Raw genomic sequence first — 15,156 nt, forward strand, 5'->3', positions numbered from 1 at the left:
CTTAAAATATTATAATTTTTCAGCTTTGGTGAGATGAATTCTATGTCAGTAAAGTTGTATACTCTGCAGTGACTCCAGAAAATGTTTTGCTTCCTTGTAATTTAGTAATTAATGGGTTGCTGGGAGTAGAGAAAAAGAGAAAACATCTAAAAACCTTGTCAAACAGTACCGTGACACTTATTCCCAAGCCGTTATCTTTTTTGGCTAGTTCAACCTCAAAGATATCTCCAGGTTTAAGAAGTGCTGCAGTAACCTTTTTAGAATTCGTTTTGTGTGCTGTATTCGCTGAGGAAGATTCCTTTATTTAAAACAAAAAGCAAAAAGAAAAACAAAGAGAAAGGTTTCTGTTAGAACAGAAGTTTGCAGTTAAGACCCCACAGGATGAGCTTTTGAGTCAGATGCAGCCAAAAGGAGTCCACATGGGAAAGGGCCCATCGGTCTGACTCATAAGACTCATAGCTTTAACTCCTTTAATGCTGCAGTCAAAGTTTTAGTGCAGAAACATGCCTGACTTTCAGCGGCTGAGTCTTTACTGTCAAAGTGAGCTGGTTGTGGAGCAGAGAAACTTAACCATAAAACTTCAGTATTACAGCAGCCTAGGGTCTGTTGGATTAATGATTACAACTTCACTGAACTATCTCCATCGGCCAAAAAATAGGGATCATTGCAAGTTAGGGATGAATTCATAGTACTTTCTCATGTGCTTTCAGCAAGGTGAAGCAGCAAGCTCTCTGCCCAGGCATGGCTCACTGCAGTGAAGTTCTTATTAAACAAGAGCATTTTTTCCTTGATTAGATAATTAACTCCCAAACAATAGGAGTTCAGCTACACATTCCAGATACATCACTACTAATTTATCTATCTAGGAAAAATTTACATTGTCTTCCAGGTAAATTAATTTATCTAGTGGCCATTAATTTATTTAGTGGCCATTACCCCACCATCACACTGGACAAAACCAAAGAACTGAAAACATGTTCTCTACAGAATCAGCAAGAGCACTACACATTCATCCCAAAGCAGAATCTGCCTCAACTAACACATGCCCGTGATGTGATATTGGAAAGCTCTTGGAAGTCACAGGAGTGATTTTCTCCACTCATTTTGAACAAAATCACCAAACTAGTAGAAATTAGCTCCTAGCATTTGCCATTAGCAGGATAAGCTGCAGGCTAGGCTGGCCTTCCCCCATACCCTTTCACCTTATTCACACCCACAGGCAGCTATTTCATTCCCACTCTTAACACCGATGGGAAATGCTCATATGAAATAAACTATGCCTTTTTATCTGCCTGCTGCTCCTGACTGCTGGAGTAAGTTGCTTCATCCATGTCCGAATCTCCTCGGTCAGAATATTCCACCGACTCTACTACCCCAGGCCTTTTAATTTTTGCTCGGGTACTGTCAGACGACGATCTTCTCTTCTCATTACTTTTTGAAAGCCCAGTCTGGGAATCACTGTTGTTCTGAGGATCCTGCTGGGCTCTGCCACTTGCACGTTTGCCAAAGAAACCGGCACTCTGGCTCTGAGACAGGCTGGCACTCTCCGTTCTGGAGTCCTGGGAGCTCATGCTCCCATCCCGCTTGGCTCCTGACAAGCCGGACAAACTCCCTGAGACAGGCCTCTGGTGGCCACGGGACCGGTTGTGCTCTTCCGAAGAGGACTCCGCCTCATTGTCTTGCACTGACGACGGCCTCCTTAAATAAGTCCTGGCTCCGTTAGTGAGGTGTGCAGCGTTGGATGATGCTGAAAAATCAGGAGACAAGACAGTCAGGAGCTGCTGGTAACATCTTGTCTGCAGTATTATAGAAATTTCTCAGCTTACAGCCACGCACGGTTTTACCAGTCCATATTACGTAGAACACTTTCATCTTAAAGTGCAAGCAGTGTGTCCTCACTAAAGGTTACCACAAGTTATCTTACTGCTAAGCTCAACGTGTCTGCTTTCAGTCCCAAAACACAACTTCAAGCACGTATTAGCTGGGTTTCCACAGAAGTGACTGAAGTTATGGGTGGCATTTTATGGCTAGGTCAGTTGCTCAGATCAGTGAAGTAAAGGAAACAGAGAAAGGACTTTACAAAAGTTGTCAGAGAAGGCAGATTGTTCAAACTCAAATAAGAACTCTTTAATAGTAAAGAATATTTCTCTCCTTACCTTTGGATAGCTTGTCCTTGGGCTGAGAGATAACAAGTGTCACATCTTCAGGTGCATTCTCTATAATTTCTAATGCTGCATGATGGCTGACACCCTCTAAACTTGTGCTATTCACGGATATTAGTCGGTGTCCTGCACAAAATGATTTGTTCAGATACAATCTAACATACATATTTGCAGCCGTCATTGATGACATGAGTGTGCAGGTCTGAACATATTCATAAGAAAAAAAATCAACAACTGATATTTCCTTTTTTGAAACTGCCAAACCTTTCCCTGTTATTCTTTCCTGACTTTTTTTTTTTCACTCATTCAACCTTTTCCTTGGCCATAAGCAGAATGGATGCAAAAGCAGAAACTGAGAAATTAAGTAGACTGTGCAGTTCAGTTCAAGGCACAGACTAAAACAAATAAGCACTGATATTACATAAAATCCATTTTCTCTTTTTAAATAGTATTAACAGGATTGCATATATTTTTCCCTAAAACTTGGTATGGATTGGGAGTTTAAACAGTTTTAAATTAGAAAGTACCAATGAAGAGATAGTATCAAATAAAACCTCTCTCTTTTTACAAATTTTCCATTTTCTACTCCTTCAAGTTTACAATTTTTATATTGTGATGCTAATGTCTTTTATTTTCATATTGTTCAACTGAGATGCACATTACCAGTTTTCTAAGTTATCCTGAAGGGATCTGAAGTTTAGCATATTTAAGGGACTGTCTTCTGCAGCCATAGATGGCAACTGCACTACATAGGTGTTTGGTCTTTTGTGTCATGCATACACCTCTGCTAATTTACAGTATTCACCTGGCTTTAGAGATCCTTCCAGATCAGCTGGCCCTCCAGGAGTAACTGAATGAATAAAAATTCCCAGATCAAGTTTGCCAGTCTTCTCTCCACCAACTATTTGAAAGCCTATTAAAAAAGGTCCAAAGCATGCAAATATGTCAGTGATCACAGTTAAACTTAATACACTGCAAGTCTATGTTTCAAAACAGACAAAAACTTAGTCATTCTAACATATGTAAAGTAACACAAAATCATCTATACCTCTCAAGGAATTCTACACGAAAGTAAACAATAAAGCTTTTTGATAACTTTACTGTGTTCTTGTTTTTTAAGTAAGCAGTTCAGACTTTGTCTAGCTGTCAGCTGTGGCACAAAAAACATGCACAAAAAGATAACATTATATATCCATTCGCTGACTGGATGAAAAGTATTTGCACTTAAAATGTTAGATGCTTTACTTAAATGTCTGACCCTGATATTAAGAACTGGGTTCTTCAAACCCCAGTTTTCTGTAGTGAAGTGCAACATATCTAGGCTTTCTTTTGAAGCTTCTAAGATCTATCTGCCAATTCTACAAGGCAAAGCTGGCAAAGATGTCCATGATCAAGAAACTAAAAGGTCAAAGATGACAGGTCTCCTCTGCTCTAGCAGAACAGCAAAATAACAGATTGCATGGGAAAGAAAAGGTGAAGTTCATATGAACTGCTATCCTTTTTGGTCAGCTCTTATCTTAATGTTCAGTGTTGACTCTGCACAATATGATCTTGTCGACTTTTTCCCTCTTCAAATTTATAAAATAGTCTTCTGTGGAATGACAGAACTATACCCTAAAGGATACTTCAAAGAGCCTCCCCTGAAGTGCAACTGTTATCAAATTAAAGAGAAAAATTACATGGGTTTACGAAAAACTACAACAACATGAGGAATGGAAGCCAAATATCTCAGCTTCCAGACTCATTAAACCTCAAACTCACGTTCCATTCAATGACATTACGAGAACACAATTATTTGTTAATAGCTTTATAAGGTTTTCTCTTTAAAACCTCCAAGTTGTCATGACTGCGAGGTGTCCACGTGTTAGCTGAACACAGAGACAAACTTCAAATGCTAACTTCTACGATGATTATTTCACAATAATCAGAAATGTTATACCACACGTGATATAGAGAAGCCAAGAAACAGGCTTGCTTAACACCAAGCAAGTCAGTAGCACGTGCTATTAAGAAAGCCTAGGCTTCTGCATCTTAAACAAATGCCTTAGAAATCCAGCCCATGTCTGTTTTCCTCAGTCCTATGATAAATACTTAAAACAGAACACCAAAACTGTATTTTATTTTCAGCTTCAATGAACATACAAAATAACAAACTCAACAATTTTAAAGTCACTTACCTAAACCCATTTTTTCATCCTTTTTCAAGTTCACTAAAGTGATCTCTCTTTCTGGCGAGGAAACTCTGCTCTGTGTTGTTTGCAGAGAGTCAGCTGAAAAGCCAACATTTGCTGATCAGGCACGAGGTGAACACTTGCACATGCACATCCTTTTAGGTTTGCCTTTAAATCCTATTCCATAGAAGAAATTAGTCCTCTGATAAACTGAAAAGCTTCCCTGAAGCAGTGGGTCCAGCTTGGAAGTTCCAAGCCACGTATGAGTAAAAAAAATATATATATATAAAAAAAACTTGCACCTCATCCCATCTTCAGCAGGTAAAATCTTTGTTTTCTCCTAAGAAAAGCACTTAGTATAGTCTGAGCTCACCTGAGCCTTAAATCTTCAAATTGATAGGTCTCGGTTCAGCCAGGCATATAGACCTGTGGTTATGTACCCTGCTCAGGGACACAGGGCTTAAACACTTTGGTAAAAGTGAAACTGAGGCTGAATATATTAAGGTCCTGAAGGTTAAGAGTAAATTCTTTTAATGACAGTCCTTTGTTTAAACAACAGTCAACATTAGAAACATCTTCTAGACCCTATCTTGTTTAAATTGACTTCCACATTTGCAGCTCTAAAGGCTGGTGACTCTGCCACTTCTCAAATCTGAACACACTCACGGTAGCTTTATGTGACTTATGAGTGTCCTCAGCAGGCTGAAACAGACCCAGGCACTTAGGAGACAGAAGCAGCATGATTTAGGAAAAATAAAATAAATAAATAAATAAATAATAATAATAATAGTAATAGTAATAGTAATAAAAAGCCACCACCACAACATCTCCTGCAATTCAGAAAAAGGCAATGTATTCTAAGTCTGACCTCGTGACTTTTCTACCTGTAGAAGATGGAATTTGTTTAGACTGGACAGTTAGCTCAGTTTTGCTGTAAATGGTAGAAGTGCTTCCACAACAGCAGAAACCTAGTGTGCTCTGCACATCAGTAACAAACAAAAAAAACTGATGCGAGAGAATGTGACAGACTTCTCCATCTGGAAAAAGGTTATGATCCCCACTGCAAAAGTCAAAACACAGTCTTTTGGGACCCTACAGCATCATTAGCCTCACAAGTAAGGGAAATGAGCTTGGAAGGGCATGGCATGTTAGGTAACACAACTTTCCAAGCGTCAGACTGAACAGACACTCTCCACAGCAGAAAAGCATTACACAAATGTAAAAATCTCCCTCAAAAAGCCATCCAAAACAAATAATAAAAGCTGTATCTAGCAAAATGTTCCACATCCAACTAAGTGGCAGAAGTTATCTGATTTAAGAATAGCCAAGAAACAAGACAGGTTCAAGTGAAGCACTTGACAAGTACAAATTACAAGTAACTGACTGAAATAATTAAATGGACATGCCATTTATCAACTTACTGCTCTCTTTTAATGGTGTTGATGTTGGAAGATTTCCAGAACTATTCATGCTAACACCTGCAACATGAATGCAAGTATTAGACATTGTTTTTTTTTCATAAAGCTACGGAGAAGCTTCAGACATTACACAAAACATGCATGAGCTCATACACAATATCGGATTATTTAGTTGAAAAAATGACACCAAAGAAGTTATGGTTTAGCAAATTGTGGTGGTTAAAGTACTTTGGTCGCAATTCGAAGTTAAGAGAGGGAGGTAGCTCATGCAAAGACAAAGAATTAAAGAAAGGACAGAGCTTTGGCCTTGACAGCCACTCTTAACTTCAGATAAAATTAGCAGGGCTTTAAGGAAAGGCCTAAGTCAAAGACTAATTTCTGTTACACGATTTCATGAATATACCTATCTTTATAAAGCAACAGAACAGTAGCCTTGTAAGGTTTTAAACAGTAACAAGCAAGTCTGGGCAGTAACAAGCTACTTGGACCAAATATTTCTATTCAACTTGGTTTGCACTTAGGATCATATTTTCTTTGGAAGAAGCAATGCCGAGTAAATACAGCTGTCCTTTACACAGAATGAAATAATAAATGTACTAAGTTATGGAATTAAATGAGGTAAGACCATCTAAGCTTTTTAGCAAAGCAGCGCAGACTTCAAACTCTAAACCCTGAAGTTTCAGCTGATGAGTTTCATCCACAAGGAATGTGTGTCCCCCAGCAGCAGCAATGTCTAACATGTAACTAAGATGGTTATTGGACTTGCTGACCCAGAGATCATGGGTTAGCACATGATCACAAGACTAATTGTAAAGCTAAATGCACAAGATACATGGCTGCCATCAGTCTCTACAGAAATTCCATGCCTCATCTCACTTCTGAGCAGCTGATGCTCTGAATCCAGAAAAAGCTAGGTTCCCAGTTGTGTTTTTGTGTTTGTAGTCCTTGTTTTCTGGTTTTAACCAGAAATTCATGAGAGCGCTACTAAAAATTTATGTTTGATTAAGTTTTGATGATTAATGATTAAGTTTAAAAGCATTGATTAAAAGCAATGATTAAGTTTAAAAGCATTCAGCTTGTTTTTTGGTGAACTTGATTTTTACCATCTGCTAGGACTTATTTGTGCAGTTGGTACCATAAACTATTGATTCTTTGCATACCTGTGTAGAGACTGGTTTGTTACTTTCTCCATAGGAGTATTTTTTTGTTTCTTTGCTACAGTTATTCTGGAACTACAGGTGATGTGTCTGGAGTACTTTAACAAGTGATCCCTTCTTAAAAGTCCAAATATTACTACCACTTAATATGTGTATCAAAGCATTACATCTGAAACAGTCTTAGAGGTTAGTTAGTAAATACCGCAATAGAATTTTTGTATGCTGACCTACAACATAGGCTTGACCAGTATCTTCAATGGATGATGAGTCCGATTCATTTTTCTTTCTTTCAGGACTTCTACTTAAACCTGCATGAGATTTTGAACTTAAAGGGGAGAAGGAGAGAGGGGGAAACCAGACAGAGGGAAAAGGAAATTGGGAGAGGGAAGGAAGGATCAATGTAATAAAATAATTGTATGAATAATAAATCAAAACCGATGCATATGTACATTGACTGTACACAAAGGTATTTCAGGGTGGTCAGAGAGACTCTTACTTGCTCAGTTTTAATGCTCCTGCTGCCGATCCAGTATCAAATTTTGGCATTTGCTGAAAGACTCTTCCCATTATGTCCTCTATTTTTTGGGAGGAAGAGTCCAAAGCAGCGATAATATTTTTCTTTGGAGGGTAAACCGAGATATGGCTCTGACTCAGATCATGAAATGATTTGCTCATAACCCTGGGCCTGTCTTCCCATGAAGTCTTCTCATTCTTGTCCTTTGAAGAGCCAGGAAGAGGCTGGAAGAGCGAGAGCTCGGAGCAGGACAACCTCTTCAGAATCTCTGCTTGAACTGACAGAGGTCGGACAGCAAGTCGGTTCAAAGTACTGCTGGCCAGGCTGCCAGTACTGATTGCTCGTCCCATGTTAAATCCTTTGACGGACTCTGCATGAAGGTTTAGGCTCCTAAATGAAGCTCGCTCTGCAGTTTTTTGTTTTTTTTTTTTAAAGAAGAAAAAAAATTCACATTATAAACCAGAGCTAATGTGACCTCTTCATATAGGGCATGCATTTTAAACAACCAACTCAAACAAAGCTTTTTTTTTTTTTTTCTGTAGCCATAACACCCAAAAGTACGCACCATCAGCAGGTATATACATATGCCATCCATGCAGCTTGCTCAAAGTGCAAAGTTTGGATTTAATGATAGTATGCTAACCTAACTGTATGCTACACCGAAGTTCAAAAAGACTAAATTGAAAAGTATTTATCCCCTTATTAGTACAAAGATTCATACTTCCCATTAAACTGCCACGCTGCCTCATGAACAGGCACATCACTTCTGTCTGCGAAGCAAGTCACCTCTGTCGCATCTCAAGCCAAGTGAACTGTACGACTATACTTCCTTCAACCTGCTTGTGCAATTATTTTCCAGAACTTGAACAAGCAGCACAGCCCCACATCCACACTACCAGATCCCACACAATTTCTACCCAACCACTGGTTAACTCTCTTCACAAGTCCCTGACACACTTACAGTCCTGTTGGCTAAATGTGGCAAAGTTTTGGTAGCAGAGGGCCATAGGGGTGGTTTCTGTGAGAAGGATCTAGAAGCTGCCCCATGTTAGGTAAGGGCCCCACTGCTGACCAGAGCCAAGCCAATAAGCGATGTTGTTTGTATCTCTGTGAGAGCAGATTTAAGACAGTGAAAAAAACGCTGCGCCACACAGCAGCCGGGAGAGTGAGAGGAGTGAGGAACGGCCTTGCAGAAGTCCCCTGCGGCCTGTGGTGAGGACCATGGTGAAGCAGGATGTCCCCCTGCAGCCCATGGAGTACCACGGTGGAGCAGGGTTCCACGCTGCAGCCCGTGGAGGAGACCACGGTGGAGCAGGTGGCCCTGCACCGATGGAGGCTGCCGCCTGTGGAAGACCCCTGCTGGAGCAGATTCCGGGCCGGACCTGTAGCCCGTGGAGAGGAGCCCACGCAGGAGCAGGTGATCTGGCAGGAGCTGCTGCCCGTAGGGGAGCCAGGTTGGAGCAGTTTTCTCCTGAGGGATGGACCCCGTGGTACGGACCCATATCTGGAGCAACTCTGGAAGAGCTGCTGCCTGTGGGAAGCCCACGCCGGATCAGTTCATCAAGGACTGCATCCCATGGGTGGGACCCCACGGCACAGGGGACAAGAGTGACCGAGAAGCAGCGGCAGAGACAAAGACTGACCACAACCCCCATTCTTCCATTCCCCTGTGCCGCTCAGGGGGAGGAGCTGGGAGAGTGTGGATGGGGGGAAGGCATTTATGTTTTTTCCTTTGTTTCTCACTTTTCTAGCTTGTTAGTAATAGGCAATAAATCTTACTATCTCCGTATGCTGAGTCTGTTTTGCTCATCACAATAATTGTTGAGAAATCTCCTCGTCCTTATCTCAACCCTTGAGCCCTTTGCGTCATATTTTCTCCCCATTCCTCTTTGAGGAAGGGGAGTGGTGGAACTCGGCTGCCCACCCAAATAAAACCCCCACAGCCTGGCAACGTCTCTACCTGGTACAAGAACATCAGTTCACTCAAGTGAACTTGGGGACTTCCCCTGCCAGAAACATCCTAAATGTTCTAGCACAGAACAGACAATGCGGACTGGGGTTTGCCAGACTTTTTGACCCCTGAAATCCCAATTCCTTTAAGCAGCAGAGAGGTTTTGGATTGTAGTTAAATTACTGTATCAGCTGAGTCGTGGGAACTGTCTGGGTGAATATTCTTAGCTGAAAGCAAACCTGAGATAATACAAGCTAGCCTAACCCCCCCTCATTCAGAGCAAAGCTGAGCTGAGCCCACATCTATTAGCCTAACTGCCTCCTAAGGCTAGCAGGTAAGTTCCTGTGGCTTGGCTCTCACACAGCAGCTTGATAAGCTGTGGCAACATGTTTGCTGGTTAGAGCCTCTAAAAGAAATCTGGCCATCTGAACCCTTCATCAACTTCACTGATGTCCTGGAGACAGTTCAGAGGGAAGATGGAGGAAAAGCAATCCTCAACCATGTGGAGAACTCTCATTTTCTGTTAGCTAGTGTTTTAAGCTCCACACATGCAGCTGGGAAATAAGCTGCTTTTGGAAGCAGCAGTGTAACTTGTGAGGGAAATGTTACTTTTTGGTAGGCATCATCCAGCAGCACTACCGAATGCCAAAGCATTCACCACTGCAGAGCACATTTGGCAACCACAGCCTCAGCACTGCCATTTGAGGAAGACATTCCTTCCTCCAGTACATGTCAGAAATTAACTGCAACAGTAACTCAAGTCTGCTCTGTAATAAACACACAGATAGAGAGAAGGTTTAGTTGTGGAGCACGTTTTGTCATTTTAAAATGTGAATTAGCATACAACTATCACCTCTCTATCCACATCAAATAGCTGATGGGCAATGTAAGAATGGTTCTGCTGGATCAGATACGCACAAATCTGTTTCCTGACAGTGACAGAAGCTCAGTGATGCTGGCTCTTGCTGCGTTCACATCCTGAGGAAGAGTACCCCCATAAAACATTTTAAGGGCTCTATTCTTGACCTTGTACATACACCCTCTGACAATACAAGACTGAATTTTCCGATGGATTTCAGGTGAGTGTTTTCTGCCAACCCCATAACTGAGAATTCTTGCATGCTCTACAATCTTCCTTTGTAAAACTGCCTTAACCCTTCAATCTTTGTGGTTTTCAAGAATCCCTTTCAAGAACCCAAAAGATCGATCTTAAAACTCGGTGCCTGGTTCTGTTTGCTGCATTGACACAGAAGTTGTGCATAAAAGAAGTGAATATCCCTCAAGTTATAGCTAATATCCTTGCTTATGTGCCATAAAATTGTTCCTTACTTTTTTTCCCTGAACTCTGTGTCTCATCTCTTTTTATTCATGCAGAAAGAATGTTATCCAAGAGGCACTCTCCTCTTATTTTCCCAACCTATTTCTTTTCATTAGGTTTGTGTATGTTAAAATGTTTTTTCCCTGGTCACTGAGGACACTGTGCAGCAAGTGAAAAACATGCCATGGAACATCACAGGGACCAACAAGTGCTTTCTGTTACGTCTCTGCCCTCTGCTATATTCCATGAAATTTCATTCACTGGCATTCACTCTCTACTTACAGATGTAGCAGCATGAAATGTTCCCTGGTTTATTTGTCCTAGTGAGTTCACACAGTTTTATCTGTAATTTCACACAATCAAATCAACACATTTCACATTAAACAAAATCTACAAATCACTTTTAGGATTTTTTTTTTCCCCCCTAAAAAATACCAAAAGCTATTCATCAGATGGGAGAGCACTACTAATGACCTATTTTTAGATTCCTTTTATTTAAAAGGCTGCCAGCTCTGTACAGTTGCCAACTCACTGTCTCAAACTTAGCTAGTAGATTCTCCTTATACATTCTCTCTAAATGTAGAGCTATACATGTAGTGTGAAGCTGAAGTCCACTTTTTTCTCCTCATAAATATAAATATAGACCACTATTAAAAACCACCACAGTCCTTACCAATGTCCTGAGTGTCTTGGTTGCTCTGCCTGGTTCTCATCTGTAACTGGAACTTATGCTGGGAAGAGCAGAGGTGCAGAAGGTACTGACAGGTCTTGCTATTGTCAGTCTGAAACGCATGCTTGATACCATCTGATGTGTTCTGCAAAGTTATTTTCTTCTTCTACATGATGGGGAAAAAAAAAAGTTTAAGACAGTGATTTCTTCTACCCTATGAATAATTTTTTATTTGCTTTTGCATAATGATACCATTCAAACTTTCCTGAAAAAAAAATATCTCTCCCATCGATGGGAGAGATTTCTGTTTAAAATAGGCTTTGAAAGTAATTTGAGCTTTACAAAGAAGCACTTTAAAGCTACTTCTGGGCTAGCTGAGATGGTACTTCATTATTATTTAATTAGTCTCTGCTGCTGTTATTGCTGAATAGCAACTAGTACTGTCACATTTAACAGGATGAGTTTTTGAAGAACCTCTCTGAAATTTACAGGGGCTGGCACCACTCAAGAGAAGAGGAACTATAAGCCCATCTATTTATGAAATCTATCAGCTAATGCTTGAGGTCTTTTTAAGATTCTTGAAACTTCACTTGGCCATTACAATCCTAGACCAGGCAACACAAGCTGCAATTTTTCAATATGGTATCAGAATTAGAAGTACTGTTTTCAATACCTCCATAAAAGCAAGCATTGGCAGCTCATTAACAACTGACACACAACCCCCAGTTTAAGGTGTGCTCCCTGAAGTTGGCTGGTATAGCCCAGACCAGGTGTCTCACCCACTGCCATCCAATATATCACTTAGCTTAACGACTCTTAAACACCTCAGCTGACAAGCAAGGTTGGTGCAACAACTCCTTCCAGAGAGCACTGGCATTTGCCAGTACACAGTCCTCTGACACAGAATTCTCGCCCTAGGGCTCCTTCACTTCTCAGGTGCCATACAGCAGCGTGGGCAGGGTGCCCAGAAATGCACTAAATGGGTAGAGCTCTTCCCCACACTCCCAGTAGCCTCTGATCTATCTTTGTATTAGTTCTTTCCTAGACAACAGGGAAGCCACGTTTCATACCATTACAGATTTGCTGAAAAGCACTTCAAAATACAGGTGCTAAGATCTCTTCTGAGGCTGGAACCTGAGCAGCATAGAACACACGCTAGTAAAAAAGGAAAAAAAAAAATCAAACAGAAAGAGGCTGACTTACACTAAAGGATATTTTCTTTGTCTCTCTCCATGGGAAGCGTAGTACAGGTGTGCGAGCACCATTGTGAACCTCAAAAATAACAACTCCTTTGGAGCACACTCCCAGAAGGATACCTGTTTGAGATCTCTTCTCAGGCAACACATGATGAAGATGAATGCCATATTCTGTGAGCCTCTGACACAACTGCATAGATCAACGCAAAGAGGGACTGAAGTTAAGGATATATAGTACAAGTATGAAATATATATATTTATGTATACATATGGATTTTGGAAAAAAAATATTGCTCTTCATCTGGTGATTCCACTTAGGTTATGAATGTGATGCTAACACATGTCAACACGAACAGTTCTAGATGGTTTTAAGTCTTGGCAGTATCTGCTGATACACTGCCCAAGACTACAGCAAAGGATTCATTAGGATTCATTACAAAATCTAACAACTCAAGTATGAATAATGAAAACTGGAATCAAACTTTCCACTCATTAATTGCTAAGAATAAATTGTAACCAGTCAGATGCACTTGTTGTGTTAAGATATTTCTTAAAAGCAGAATTAGATCTACGCTTCCATTCCATGATCACAGTAAGGCATCCTCACTGCTGAAAGACGTAGTTTGACTTACTTTGCACCTCCAGCCCCTTCTCGCTGTCTCTTCAGTACTTGCTTAAGGGACTGATGCAATGAATCAAACAAGGAAATCCAACTGCTCTCCCTACCCCGCCCCCAGCCAGGCTTGATTTGGGTAGGATCAAGTCCCCAGCTCTTGCTCGCTCTAATTCCTGGTCGTTATAAGCGCATTTCTGCTACATGAAGAACAGCCGAGACCACCTCTGCTGCTGCAGTCTCTGAGTGTGCCGCTGCAGTGCAGAGAGTGACTCTGGAAATACAGTGTAATAGTTACCCAGCGTCTCAGATGCTTAATTCATTTTCAGCCATTGAATCAAGGCAGGACCAGATCATTATCTCATGAGCAACAGCAGCAAAGCCCATAATTATACATGTATTTCTTAATCAGTCCTTTTAGAATAAAGCAAGAATGTCTGCAATTACAGTTTTCCTATCATCGTACACACTATCTGCAAAAGAAAGTCTGCTTGGTAATGTTTCTGGCTCACTTTATACTATGTGTCCTAACTAGCATAAAAGGTATTAGATCTAACAAAACTTTTCATTATTTAAATTCTCTTTTATCCTCACAGCAGAAAGAATAAACTATGTAGGGCATGCAGGCTGTGCTGCCTCATAATCATGGCTTCCTTTAAAATGAACACAAGGATCAATAGTTGCTTTTAATTAACCTATTTGAGTTAAAGCAAGTAGACTACTGGTGGTGGAAAAAAAAAGCATAAGGGATTTCCTCCTCATCTATTACAATTTTTACCCCACTTTTAACAATTAATCTTTTGAGATCTTTTCAGCTTTCTTCCTTTCAAGCTGGCTTCCTCTGATTTCATTTGAAGTCCATGCACCCAGCTTCTCAAAAGGAATTTCATGCAGTCAGACTAAGGAAGCAAACAGTTACCACTTACCTTCAAGAACTCCAACTCTGTCTCTTTTTCAGAAGCACCCACGTAAGTGCTGTGCAATTTTGGCAGCTCTTCCTTGATGTAGGATGTATCTAGTTTCTCCATCACTCTAGCTGGGACATAGTGTTCTAGTCTGAAATACGACATGCCATGCACCTACAACATGAAAAATTTTTGTGACAGCGTTTCCATACGCTGCAGACTATATGGGCGTGACTGAATTAATTTAGCTTTAAAGTTAATTTTAGGCAGAATTGCACATTTGCAAACTCAGACTGAGTAAGGGAAGGGATTCAGACTCCCAGCTGTGACCCATAGCTTAGTTTCACATATAGTTTCAAAGCCCATCCAAGCTGACTCCACTTCTACTGAATAGGAAGGGTTCAACATCTAGATCTTGAACCAGGTTCTGGGACAGCCCTGTGCATGTCCTCTGTTAGACTGTACGAAAACTACAGTTGTCAGCAGCATATTGGCTGACCTTTTTGTCTAGGGCAGAACTGCAAAGCACGCACGGCTGCTCACAGTCTGTTCTTTTATTAAGCAGCAAGAACACAAAGAACAGTTTCTCAGAGATGAAATTGATTACCTCTGCCTGGTAATCTCCATACTCAGCTTGAAGAGCTAGGGATGCTAGTAATAAGGCTGTCTCATCATCACAGTGCATCCTGTCTTCCAGGATGTCCTTCCGCAACTGCAGATAATACTGGTGACAAGTGAGAGTATGCCTAGAAGAAGGAAAATACAAAAAACCACACTGTCTTTGGTACTCTTCCTTTCAGGAATTTAGAGTGTTTGATTAATATCCAATTTCCATACTTAAATTTAGGGCTTAAGAGGTTAAAAAGATGTTCATACACTCACTGTATAAGACTGACATCATCCACAAAAAACTTGATGCGAAAAAACAGAGTGAAGTTGACAGGGGGCTTGTTCTTTTTCTTTGGTTCTTCTTTCCATCCTTCTGGAGCTACTTTACTTAGCTTTATGTCAGGATCAACGAAGAAAAATTCATTGTCTGCCATGAATGTTAAGGAGAAGCACGTGAGTAAAAACATCACAG

At 40.7% G+C, this 15,156-nt stretch overlaps 1 protein-coding gene across 6 annotated transcripts in view; it reads right to left on the bottom strand.

Moving 5' to 3' along the window:
- Positions 1-15,156, bottom strand: part of PTPN13 (protein tyrosine phosphatase non-receptor type 13) — a 109,661-nt gene that overhangs the window by 23,056 nt on the left and 71,449 nt on the right. For 5 of the 6 annotated variants that reach the window (XM_084518037.1, XM_084518038.1, XM_084518041.1 and 2 more), the window contains 13 exons: positions 14,958-15,111; positions 14,683-14,821; positions 14,097-14,249; positions 12,565-12,747; positions 11,365-11,527; positions 7,405-7,828; positions 7,136-7,233; positions 5,755-5,811; positions 4,340-4,432; positions 2,968-3,075; positions 2,157-2,288; positions 1,281-1,747; positions 155-298 (listed from right to left, as the gene is read on the bottom strand). In XM_084518037.1, coding sequence (XP_084374163.1) covers positions 155-298; positions 1,281-1,747; positions 2,157-2,288; positions 2,968-3,075; positions 4,340-4,432; positions 5,755-5,811; positions 7,136-7,233; positions 7,405-7,828; positions 11,365-11,527; positions 12,565-12,747; positions 14,097-14,249; positions 14,683-14,821; positions 14,958-15,111 — 2,315 coding nt within the window. The remainder of the gene's footprint in view (positions 1-154; positions 299-1,280; positions 1,748-2,156; positions 2,289-2,967; positions 3,076-4,339; positions 4,433-5,754; positions 5,812-7,135; positions 7,234-7,404; positions 7,829-11,364; positions 11,528-12,564; positions 12,748-14,096; positions 14,250-14,682; positions 14,822-14,957; positions 15,112-15,156) is intronic. The other variant, XM_084518039.1, reaches the window with a different exon arrangement.

The sequence above is a fragment of the Aythya ferina genome, assembly GCF_964211825.1.
Source record: "Aythya ferina genome assembly, chromosome: 4".
Lineage (NCBI taxonomy): Eukaryota > Metazoa > Chordata > Aves > Anseriformes > Anatidae > Aythya > Aythya ferina.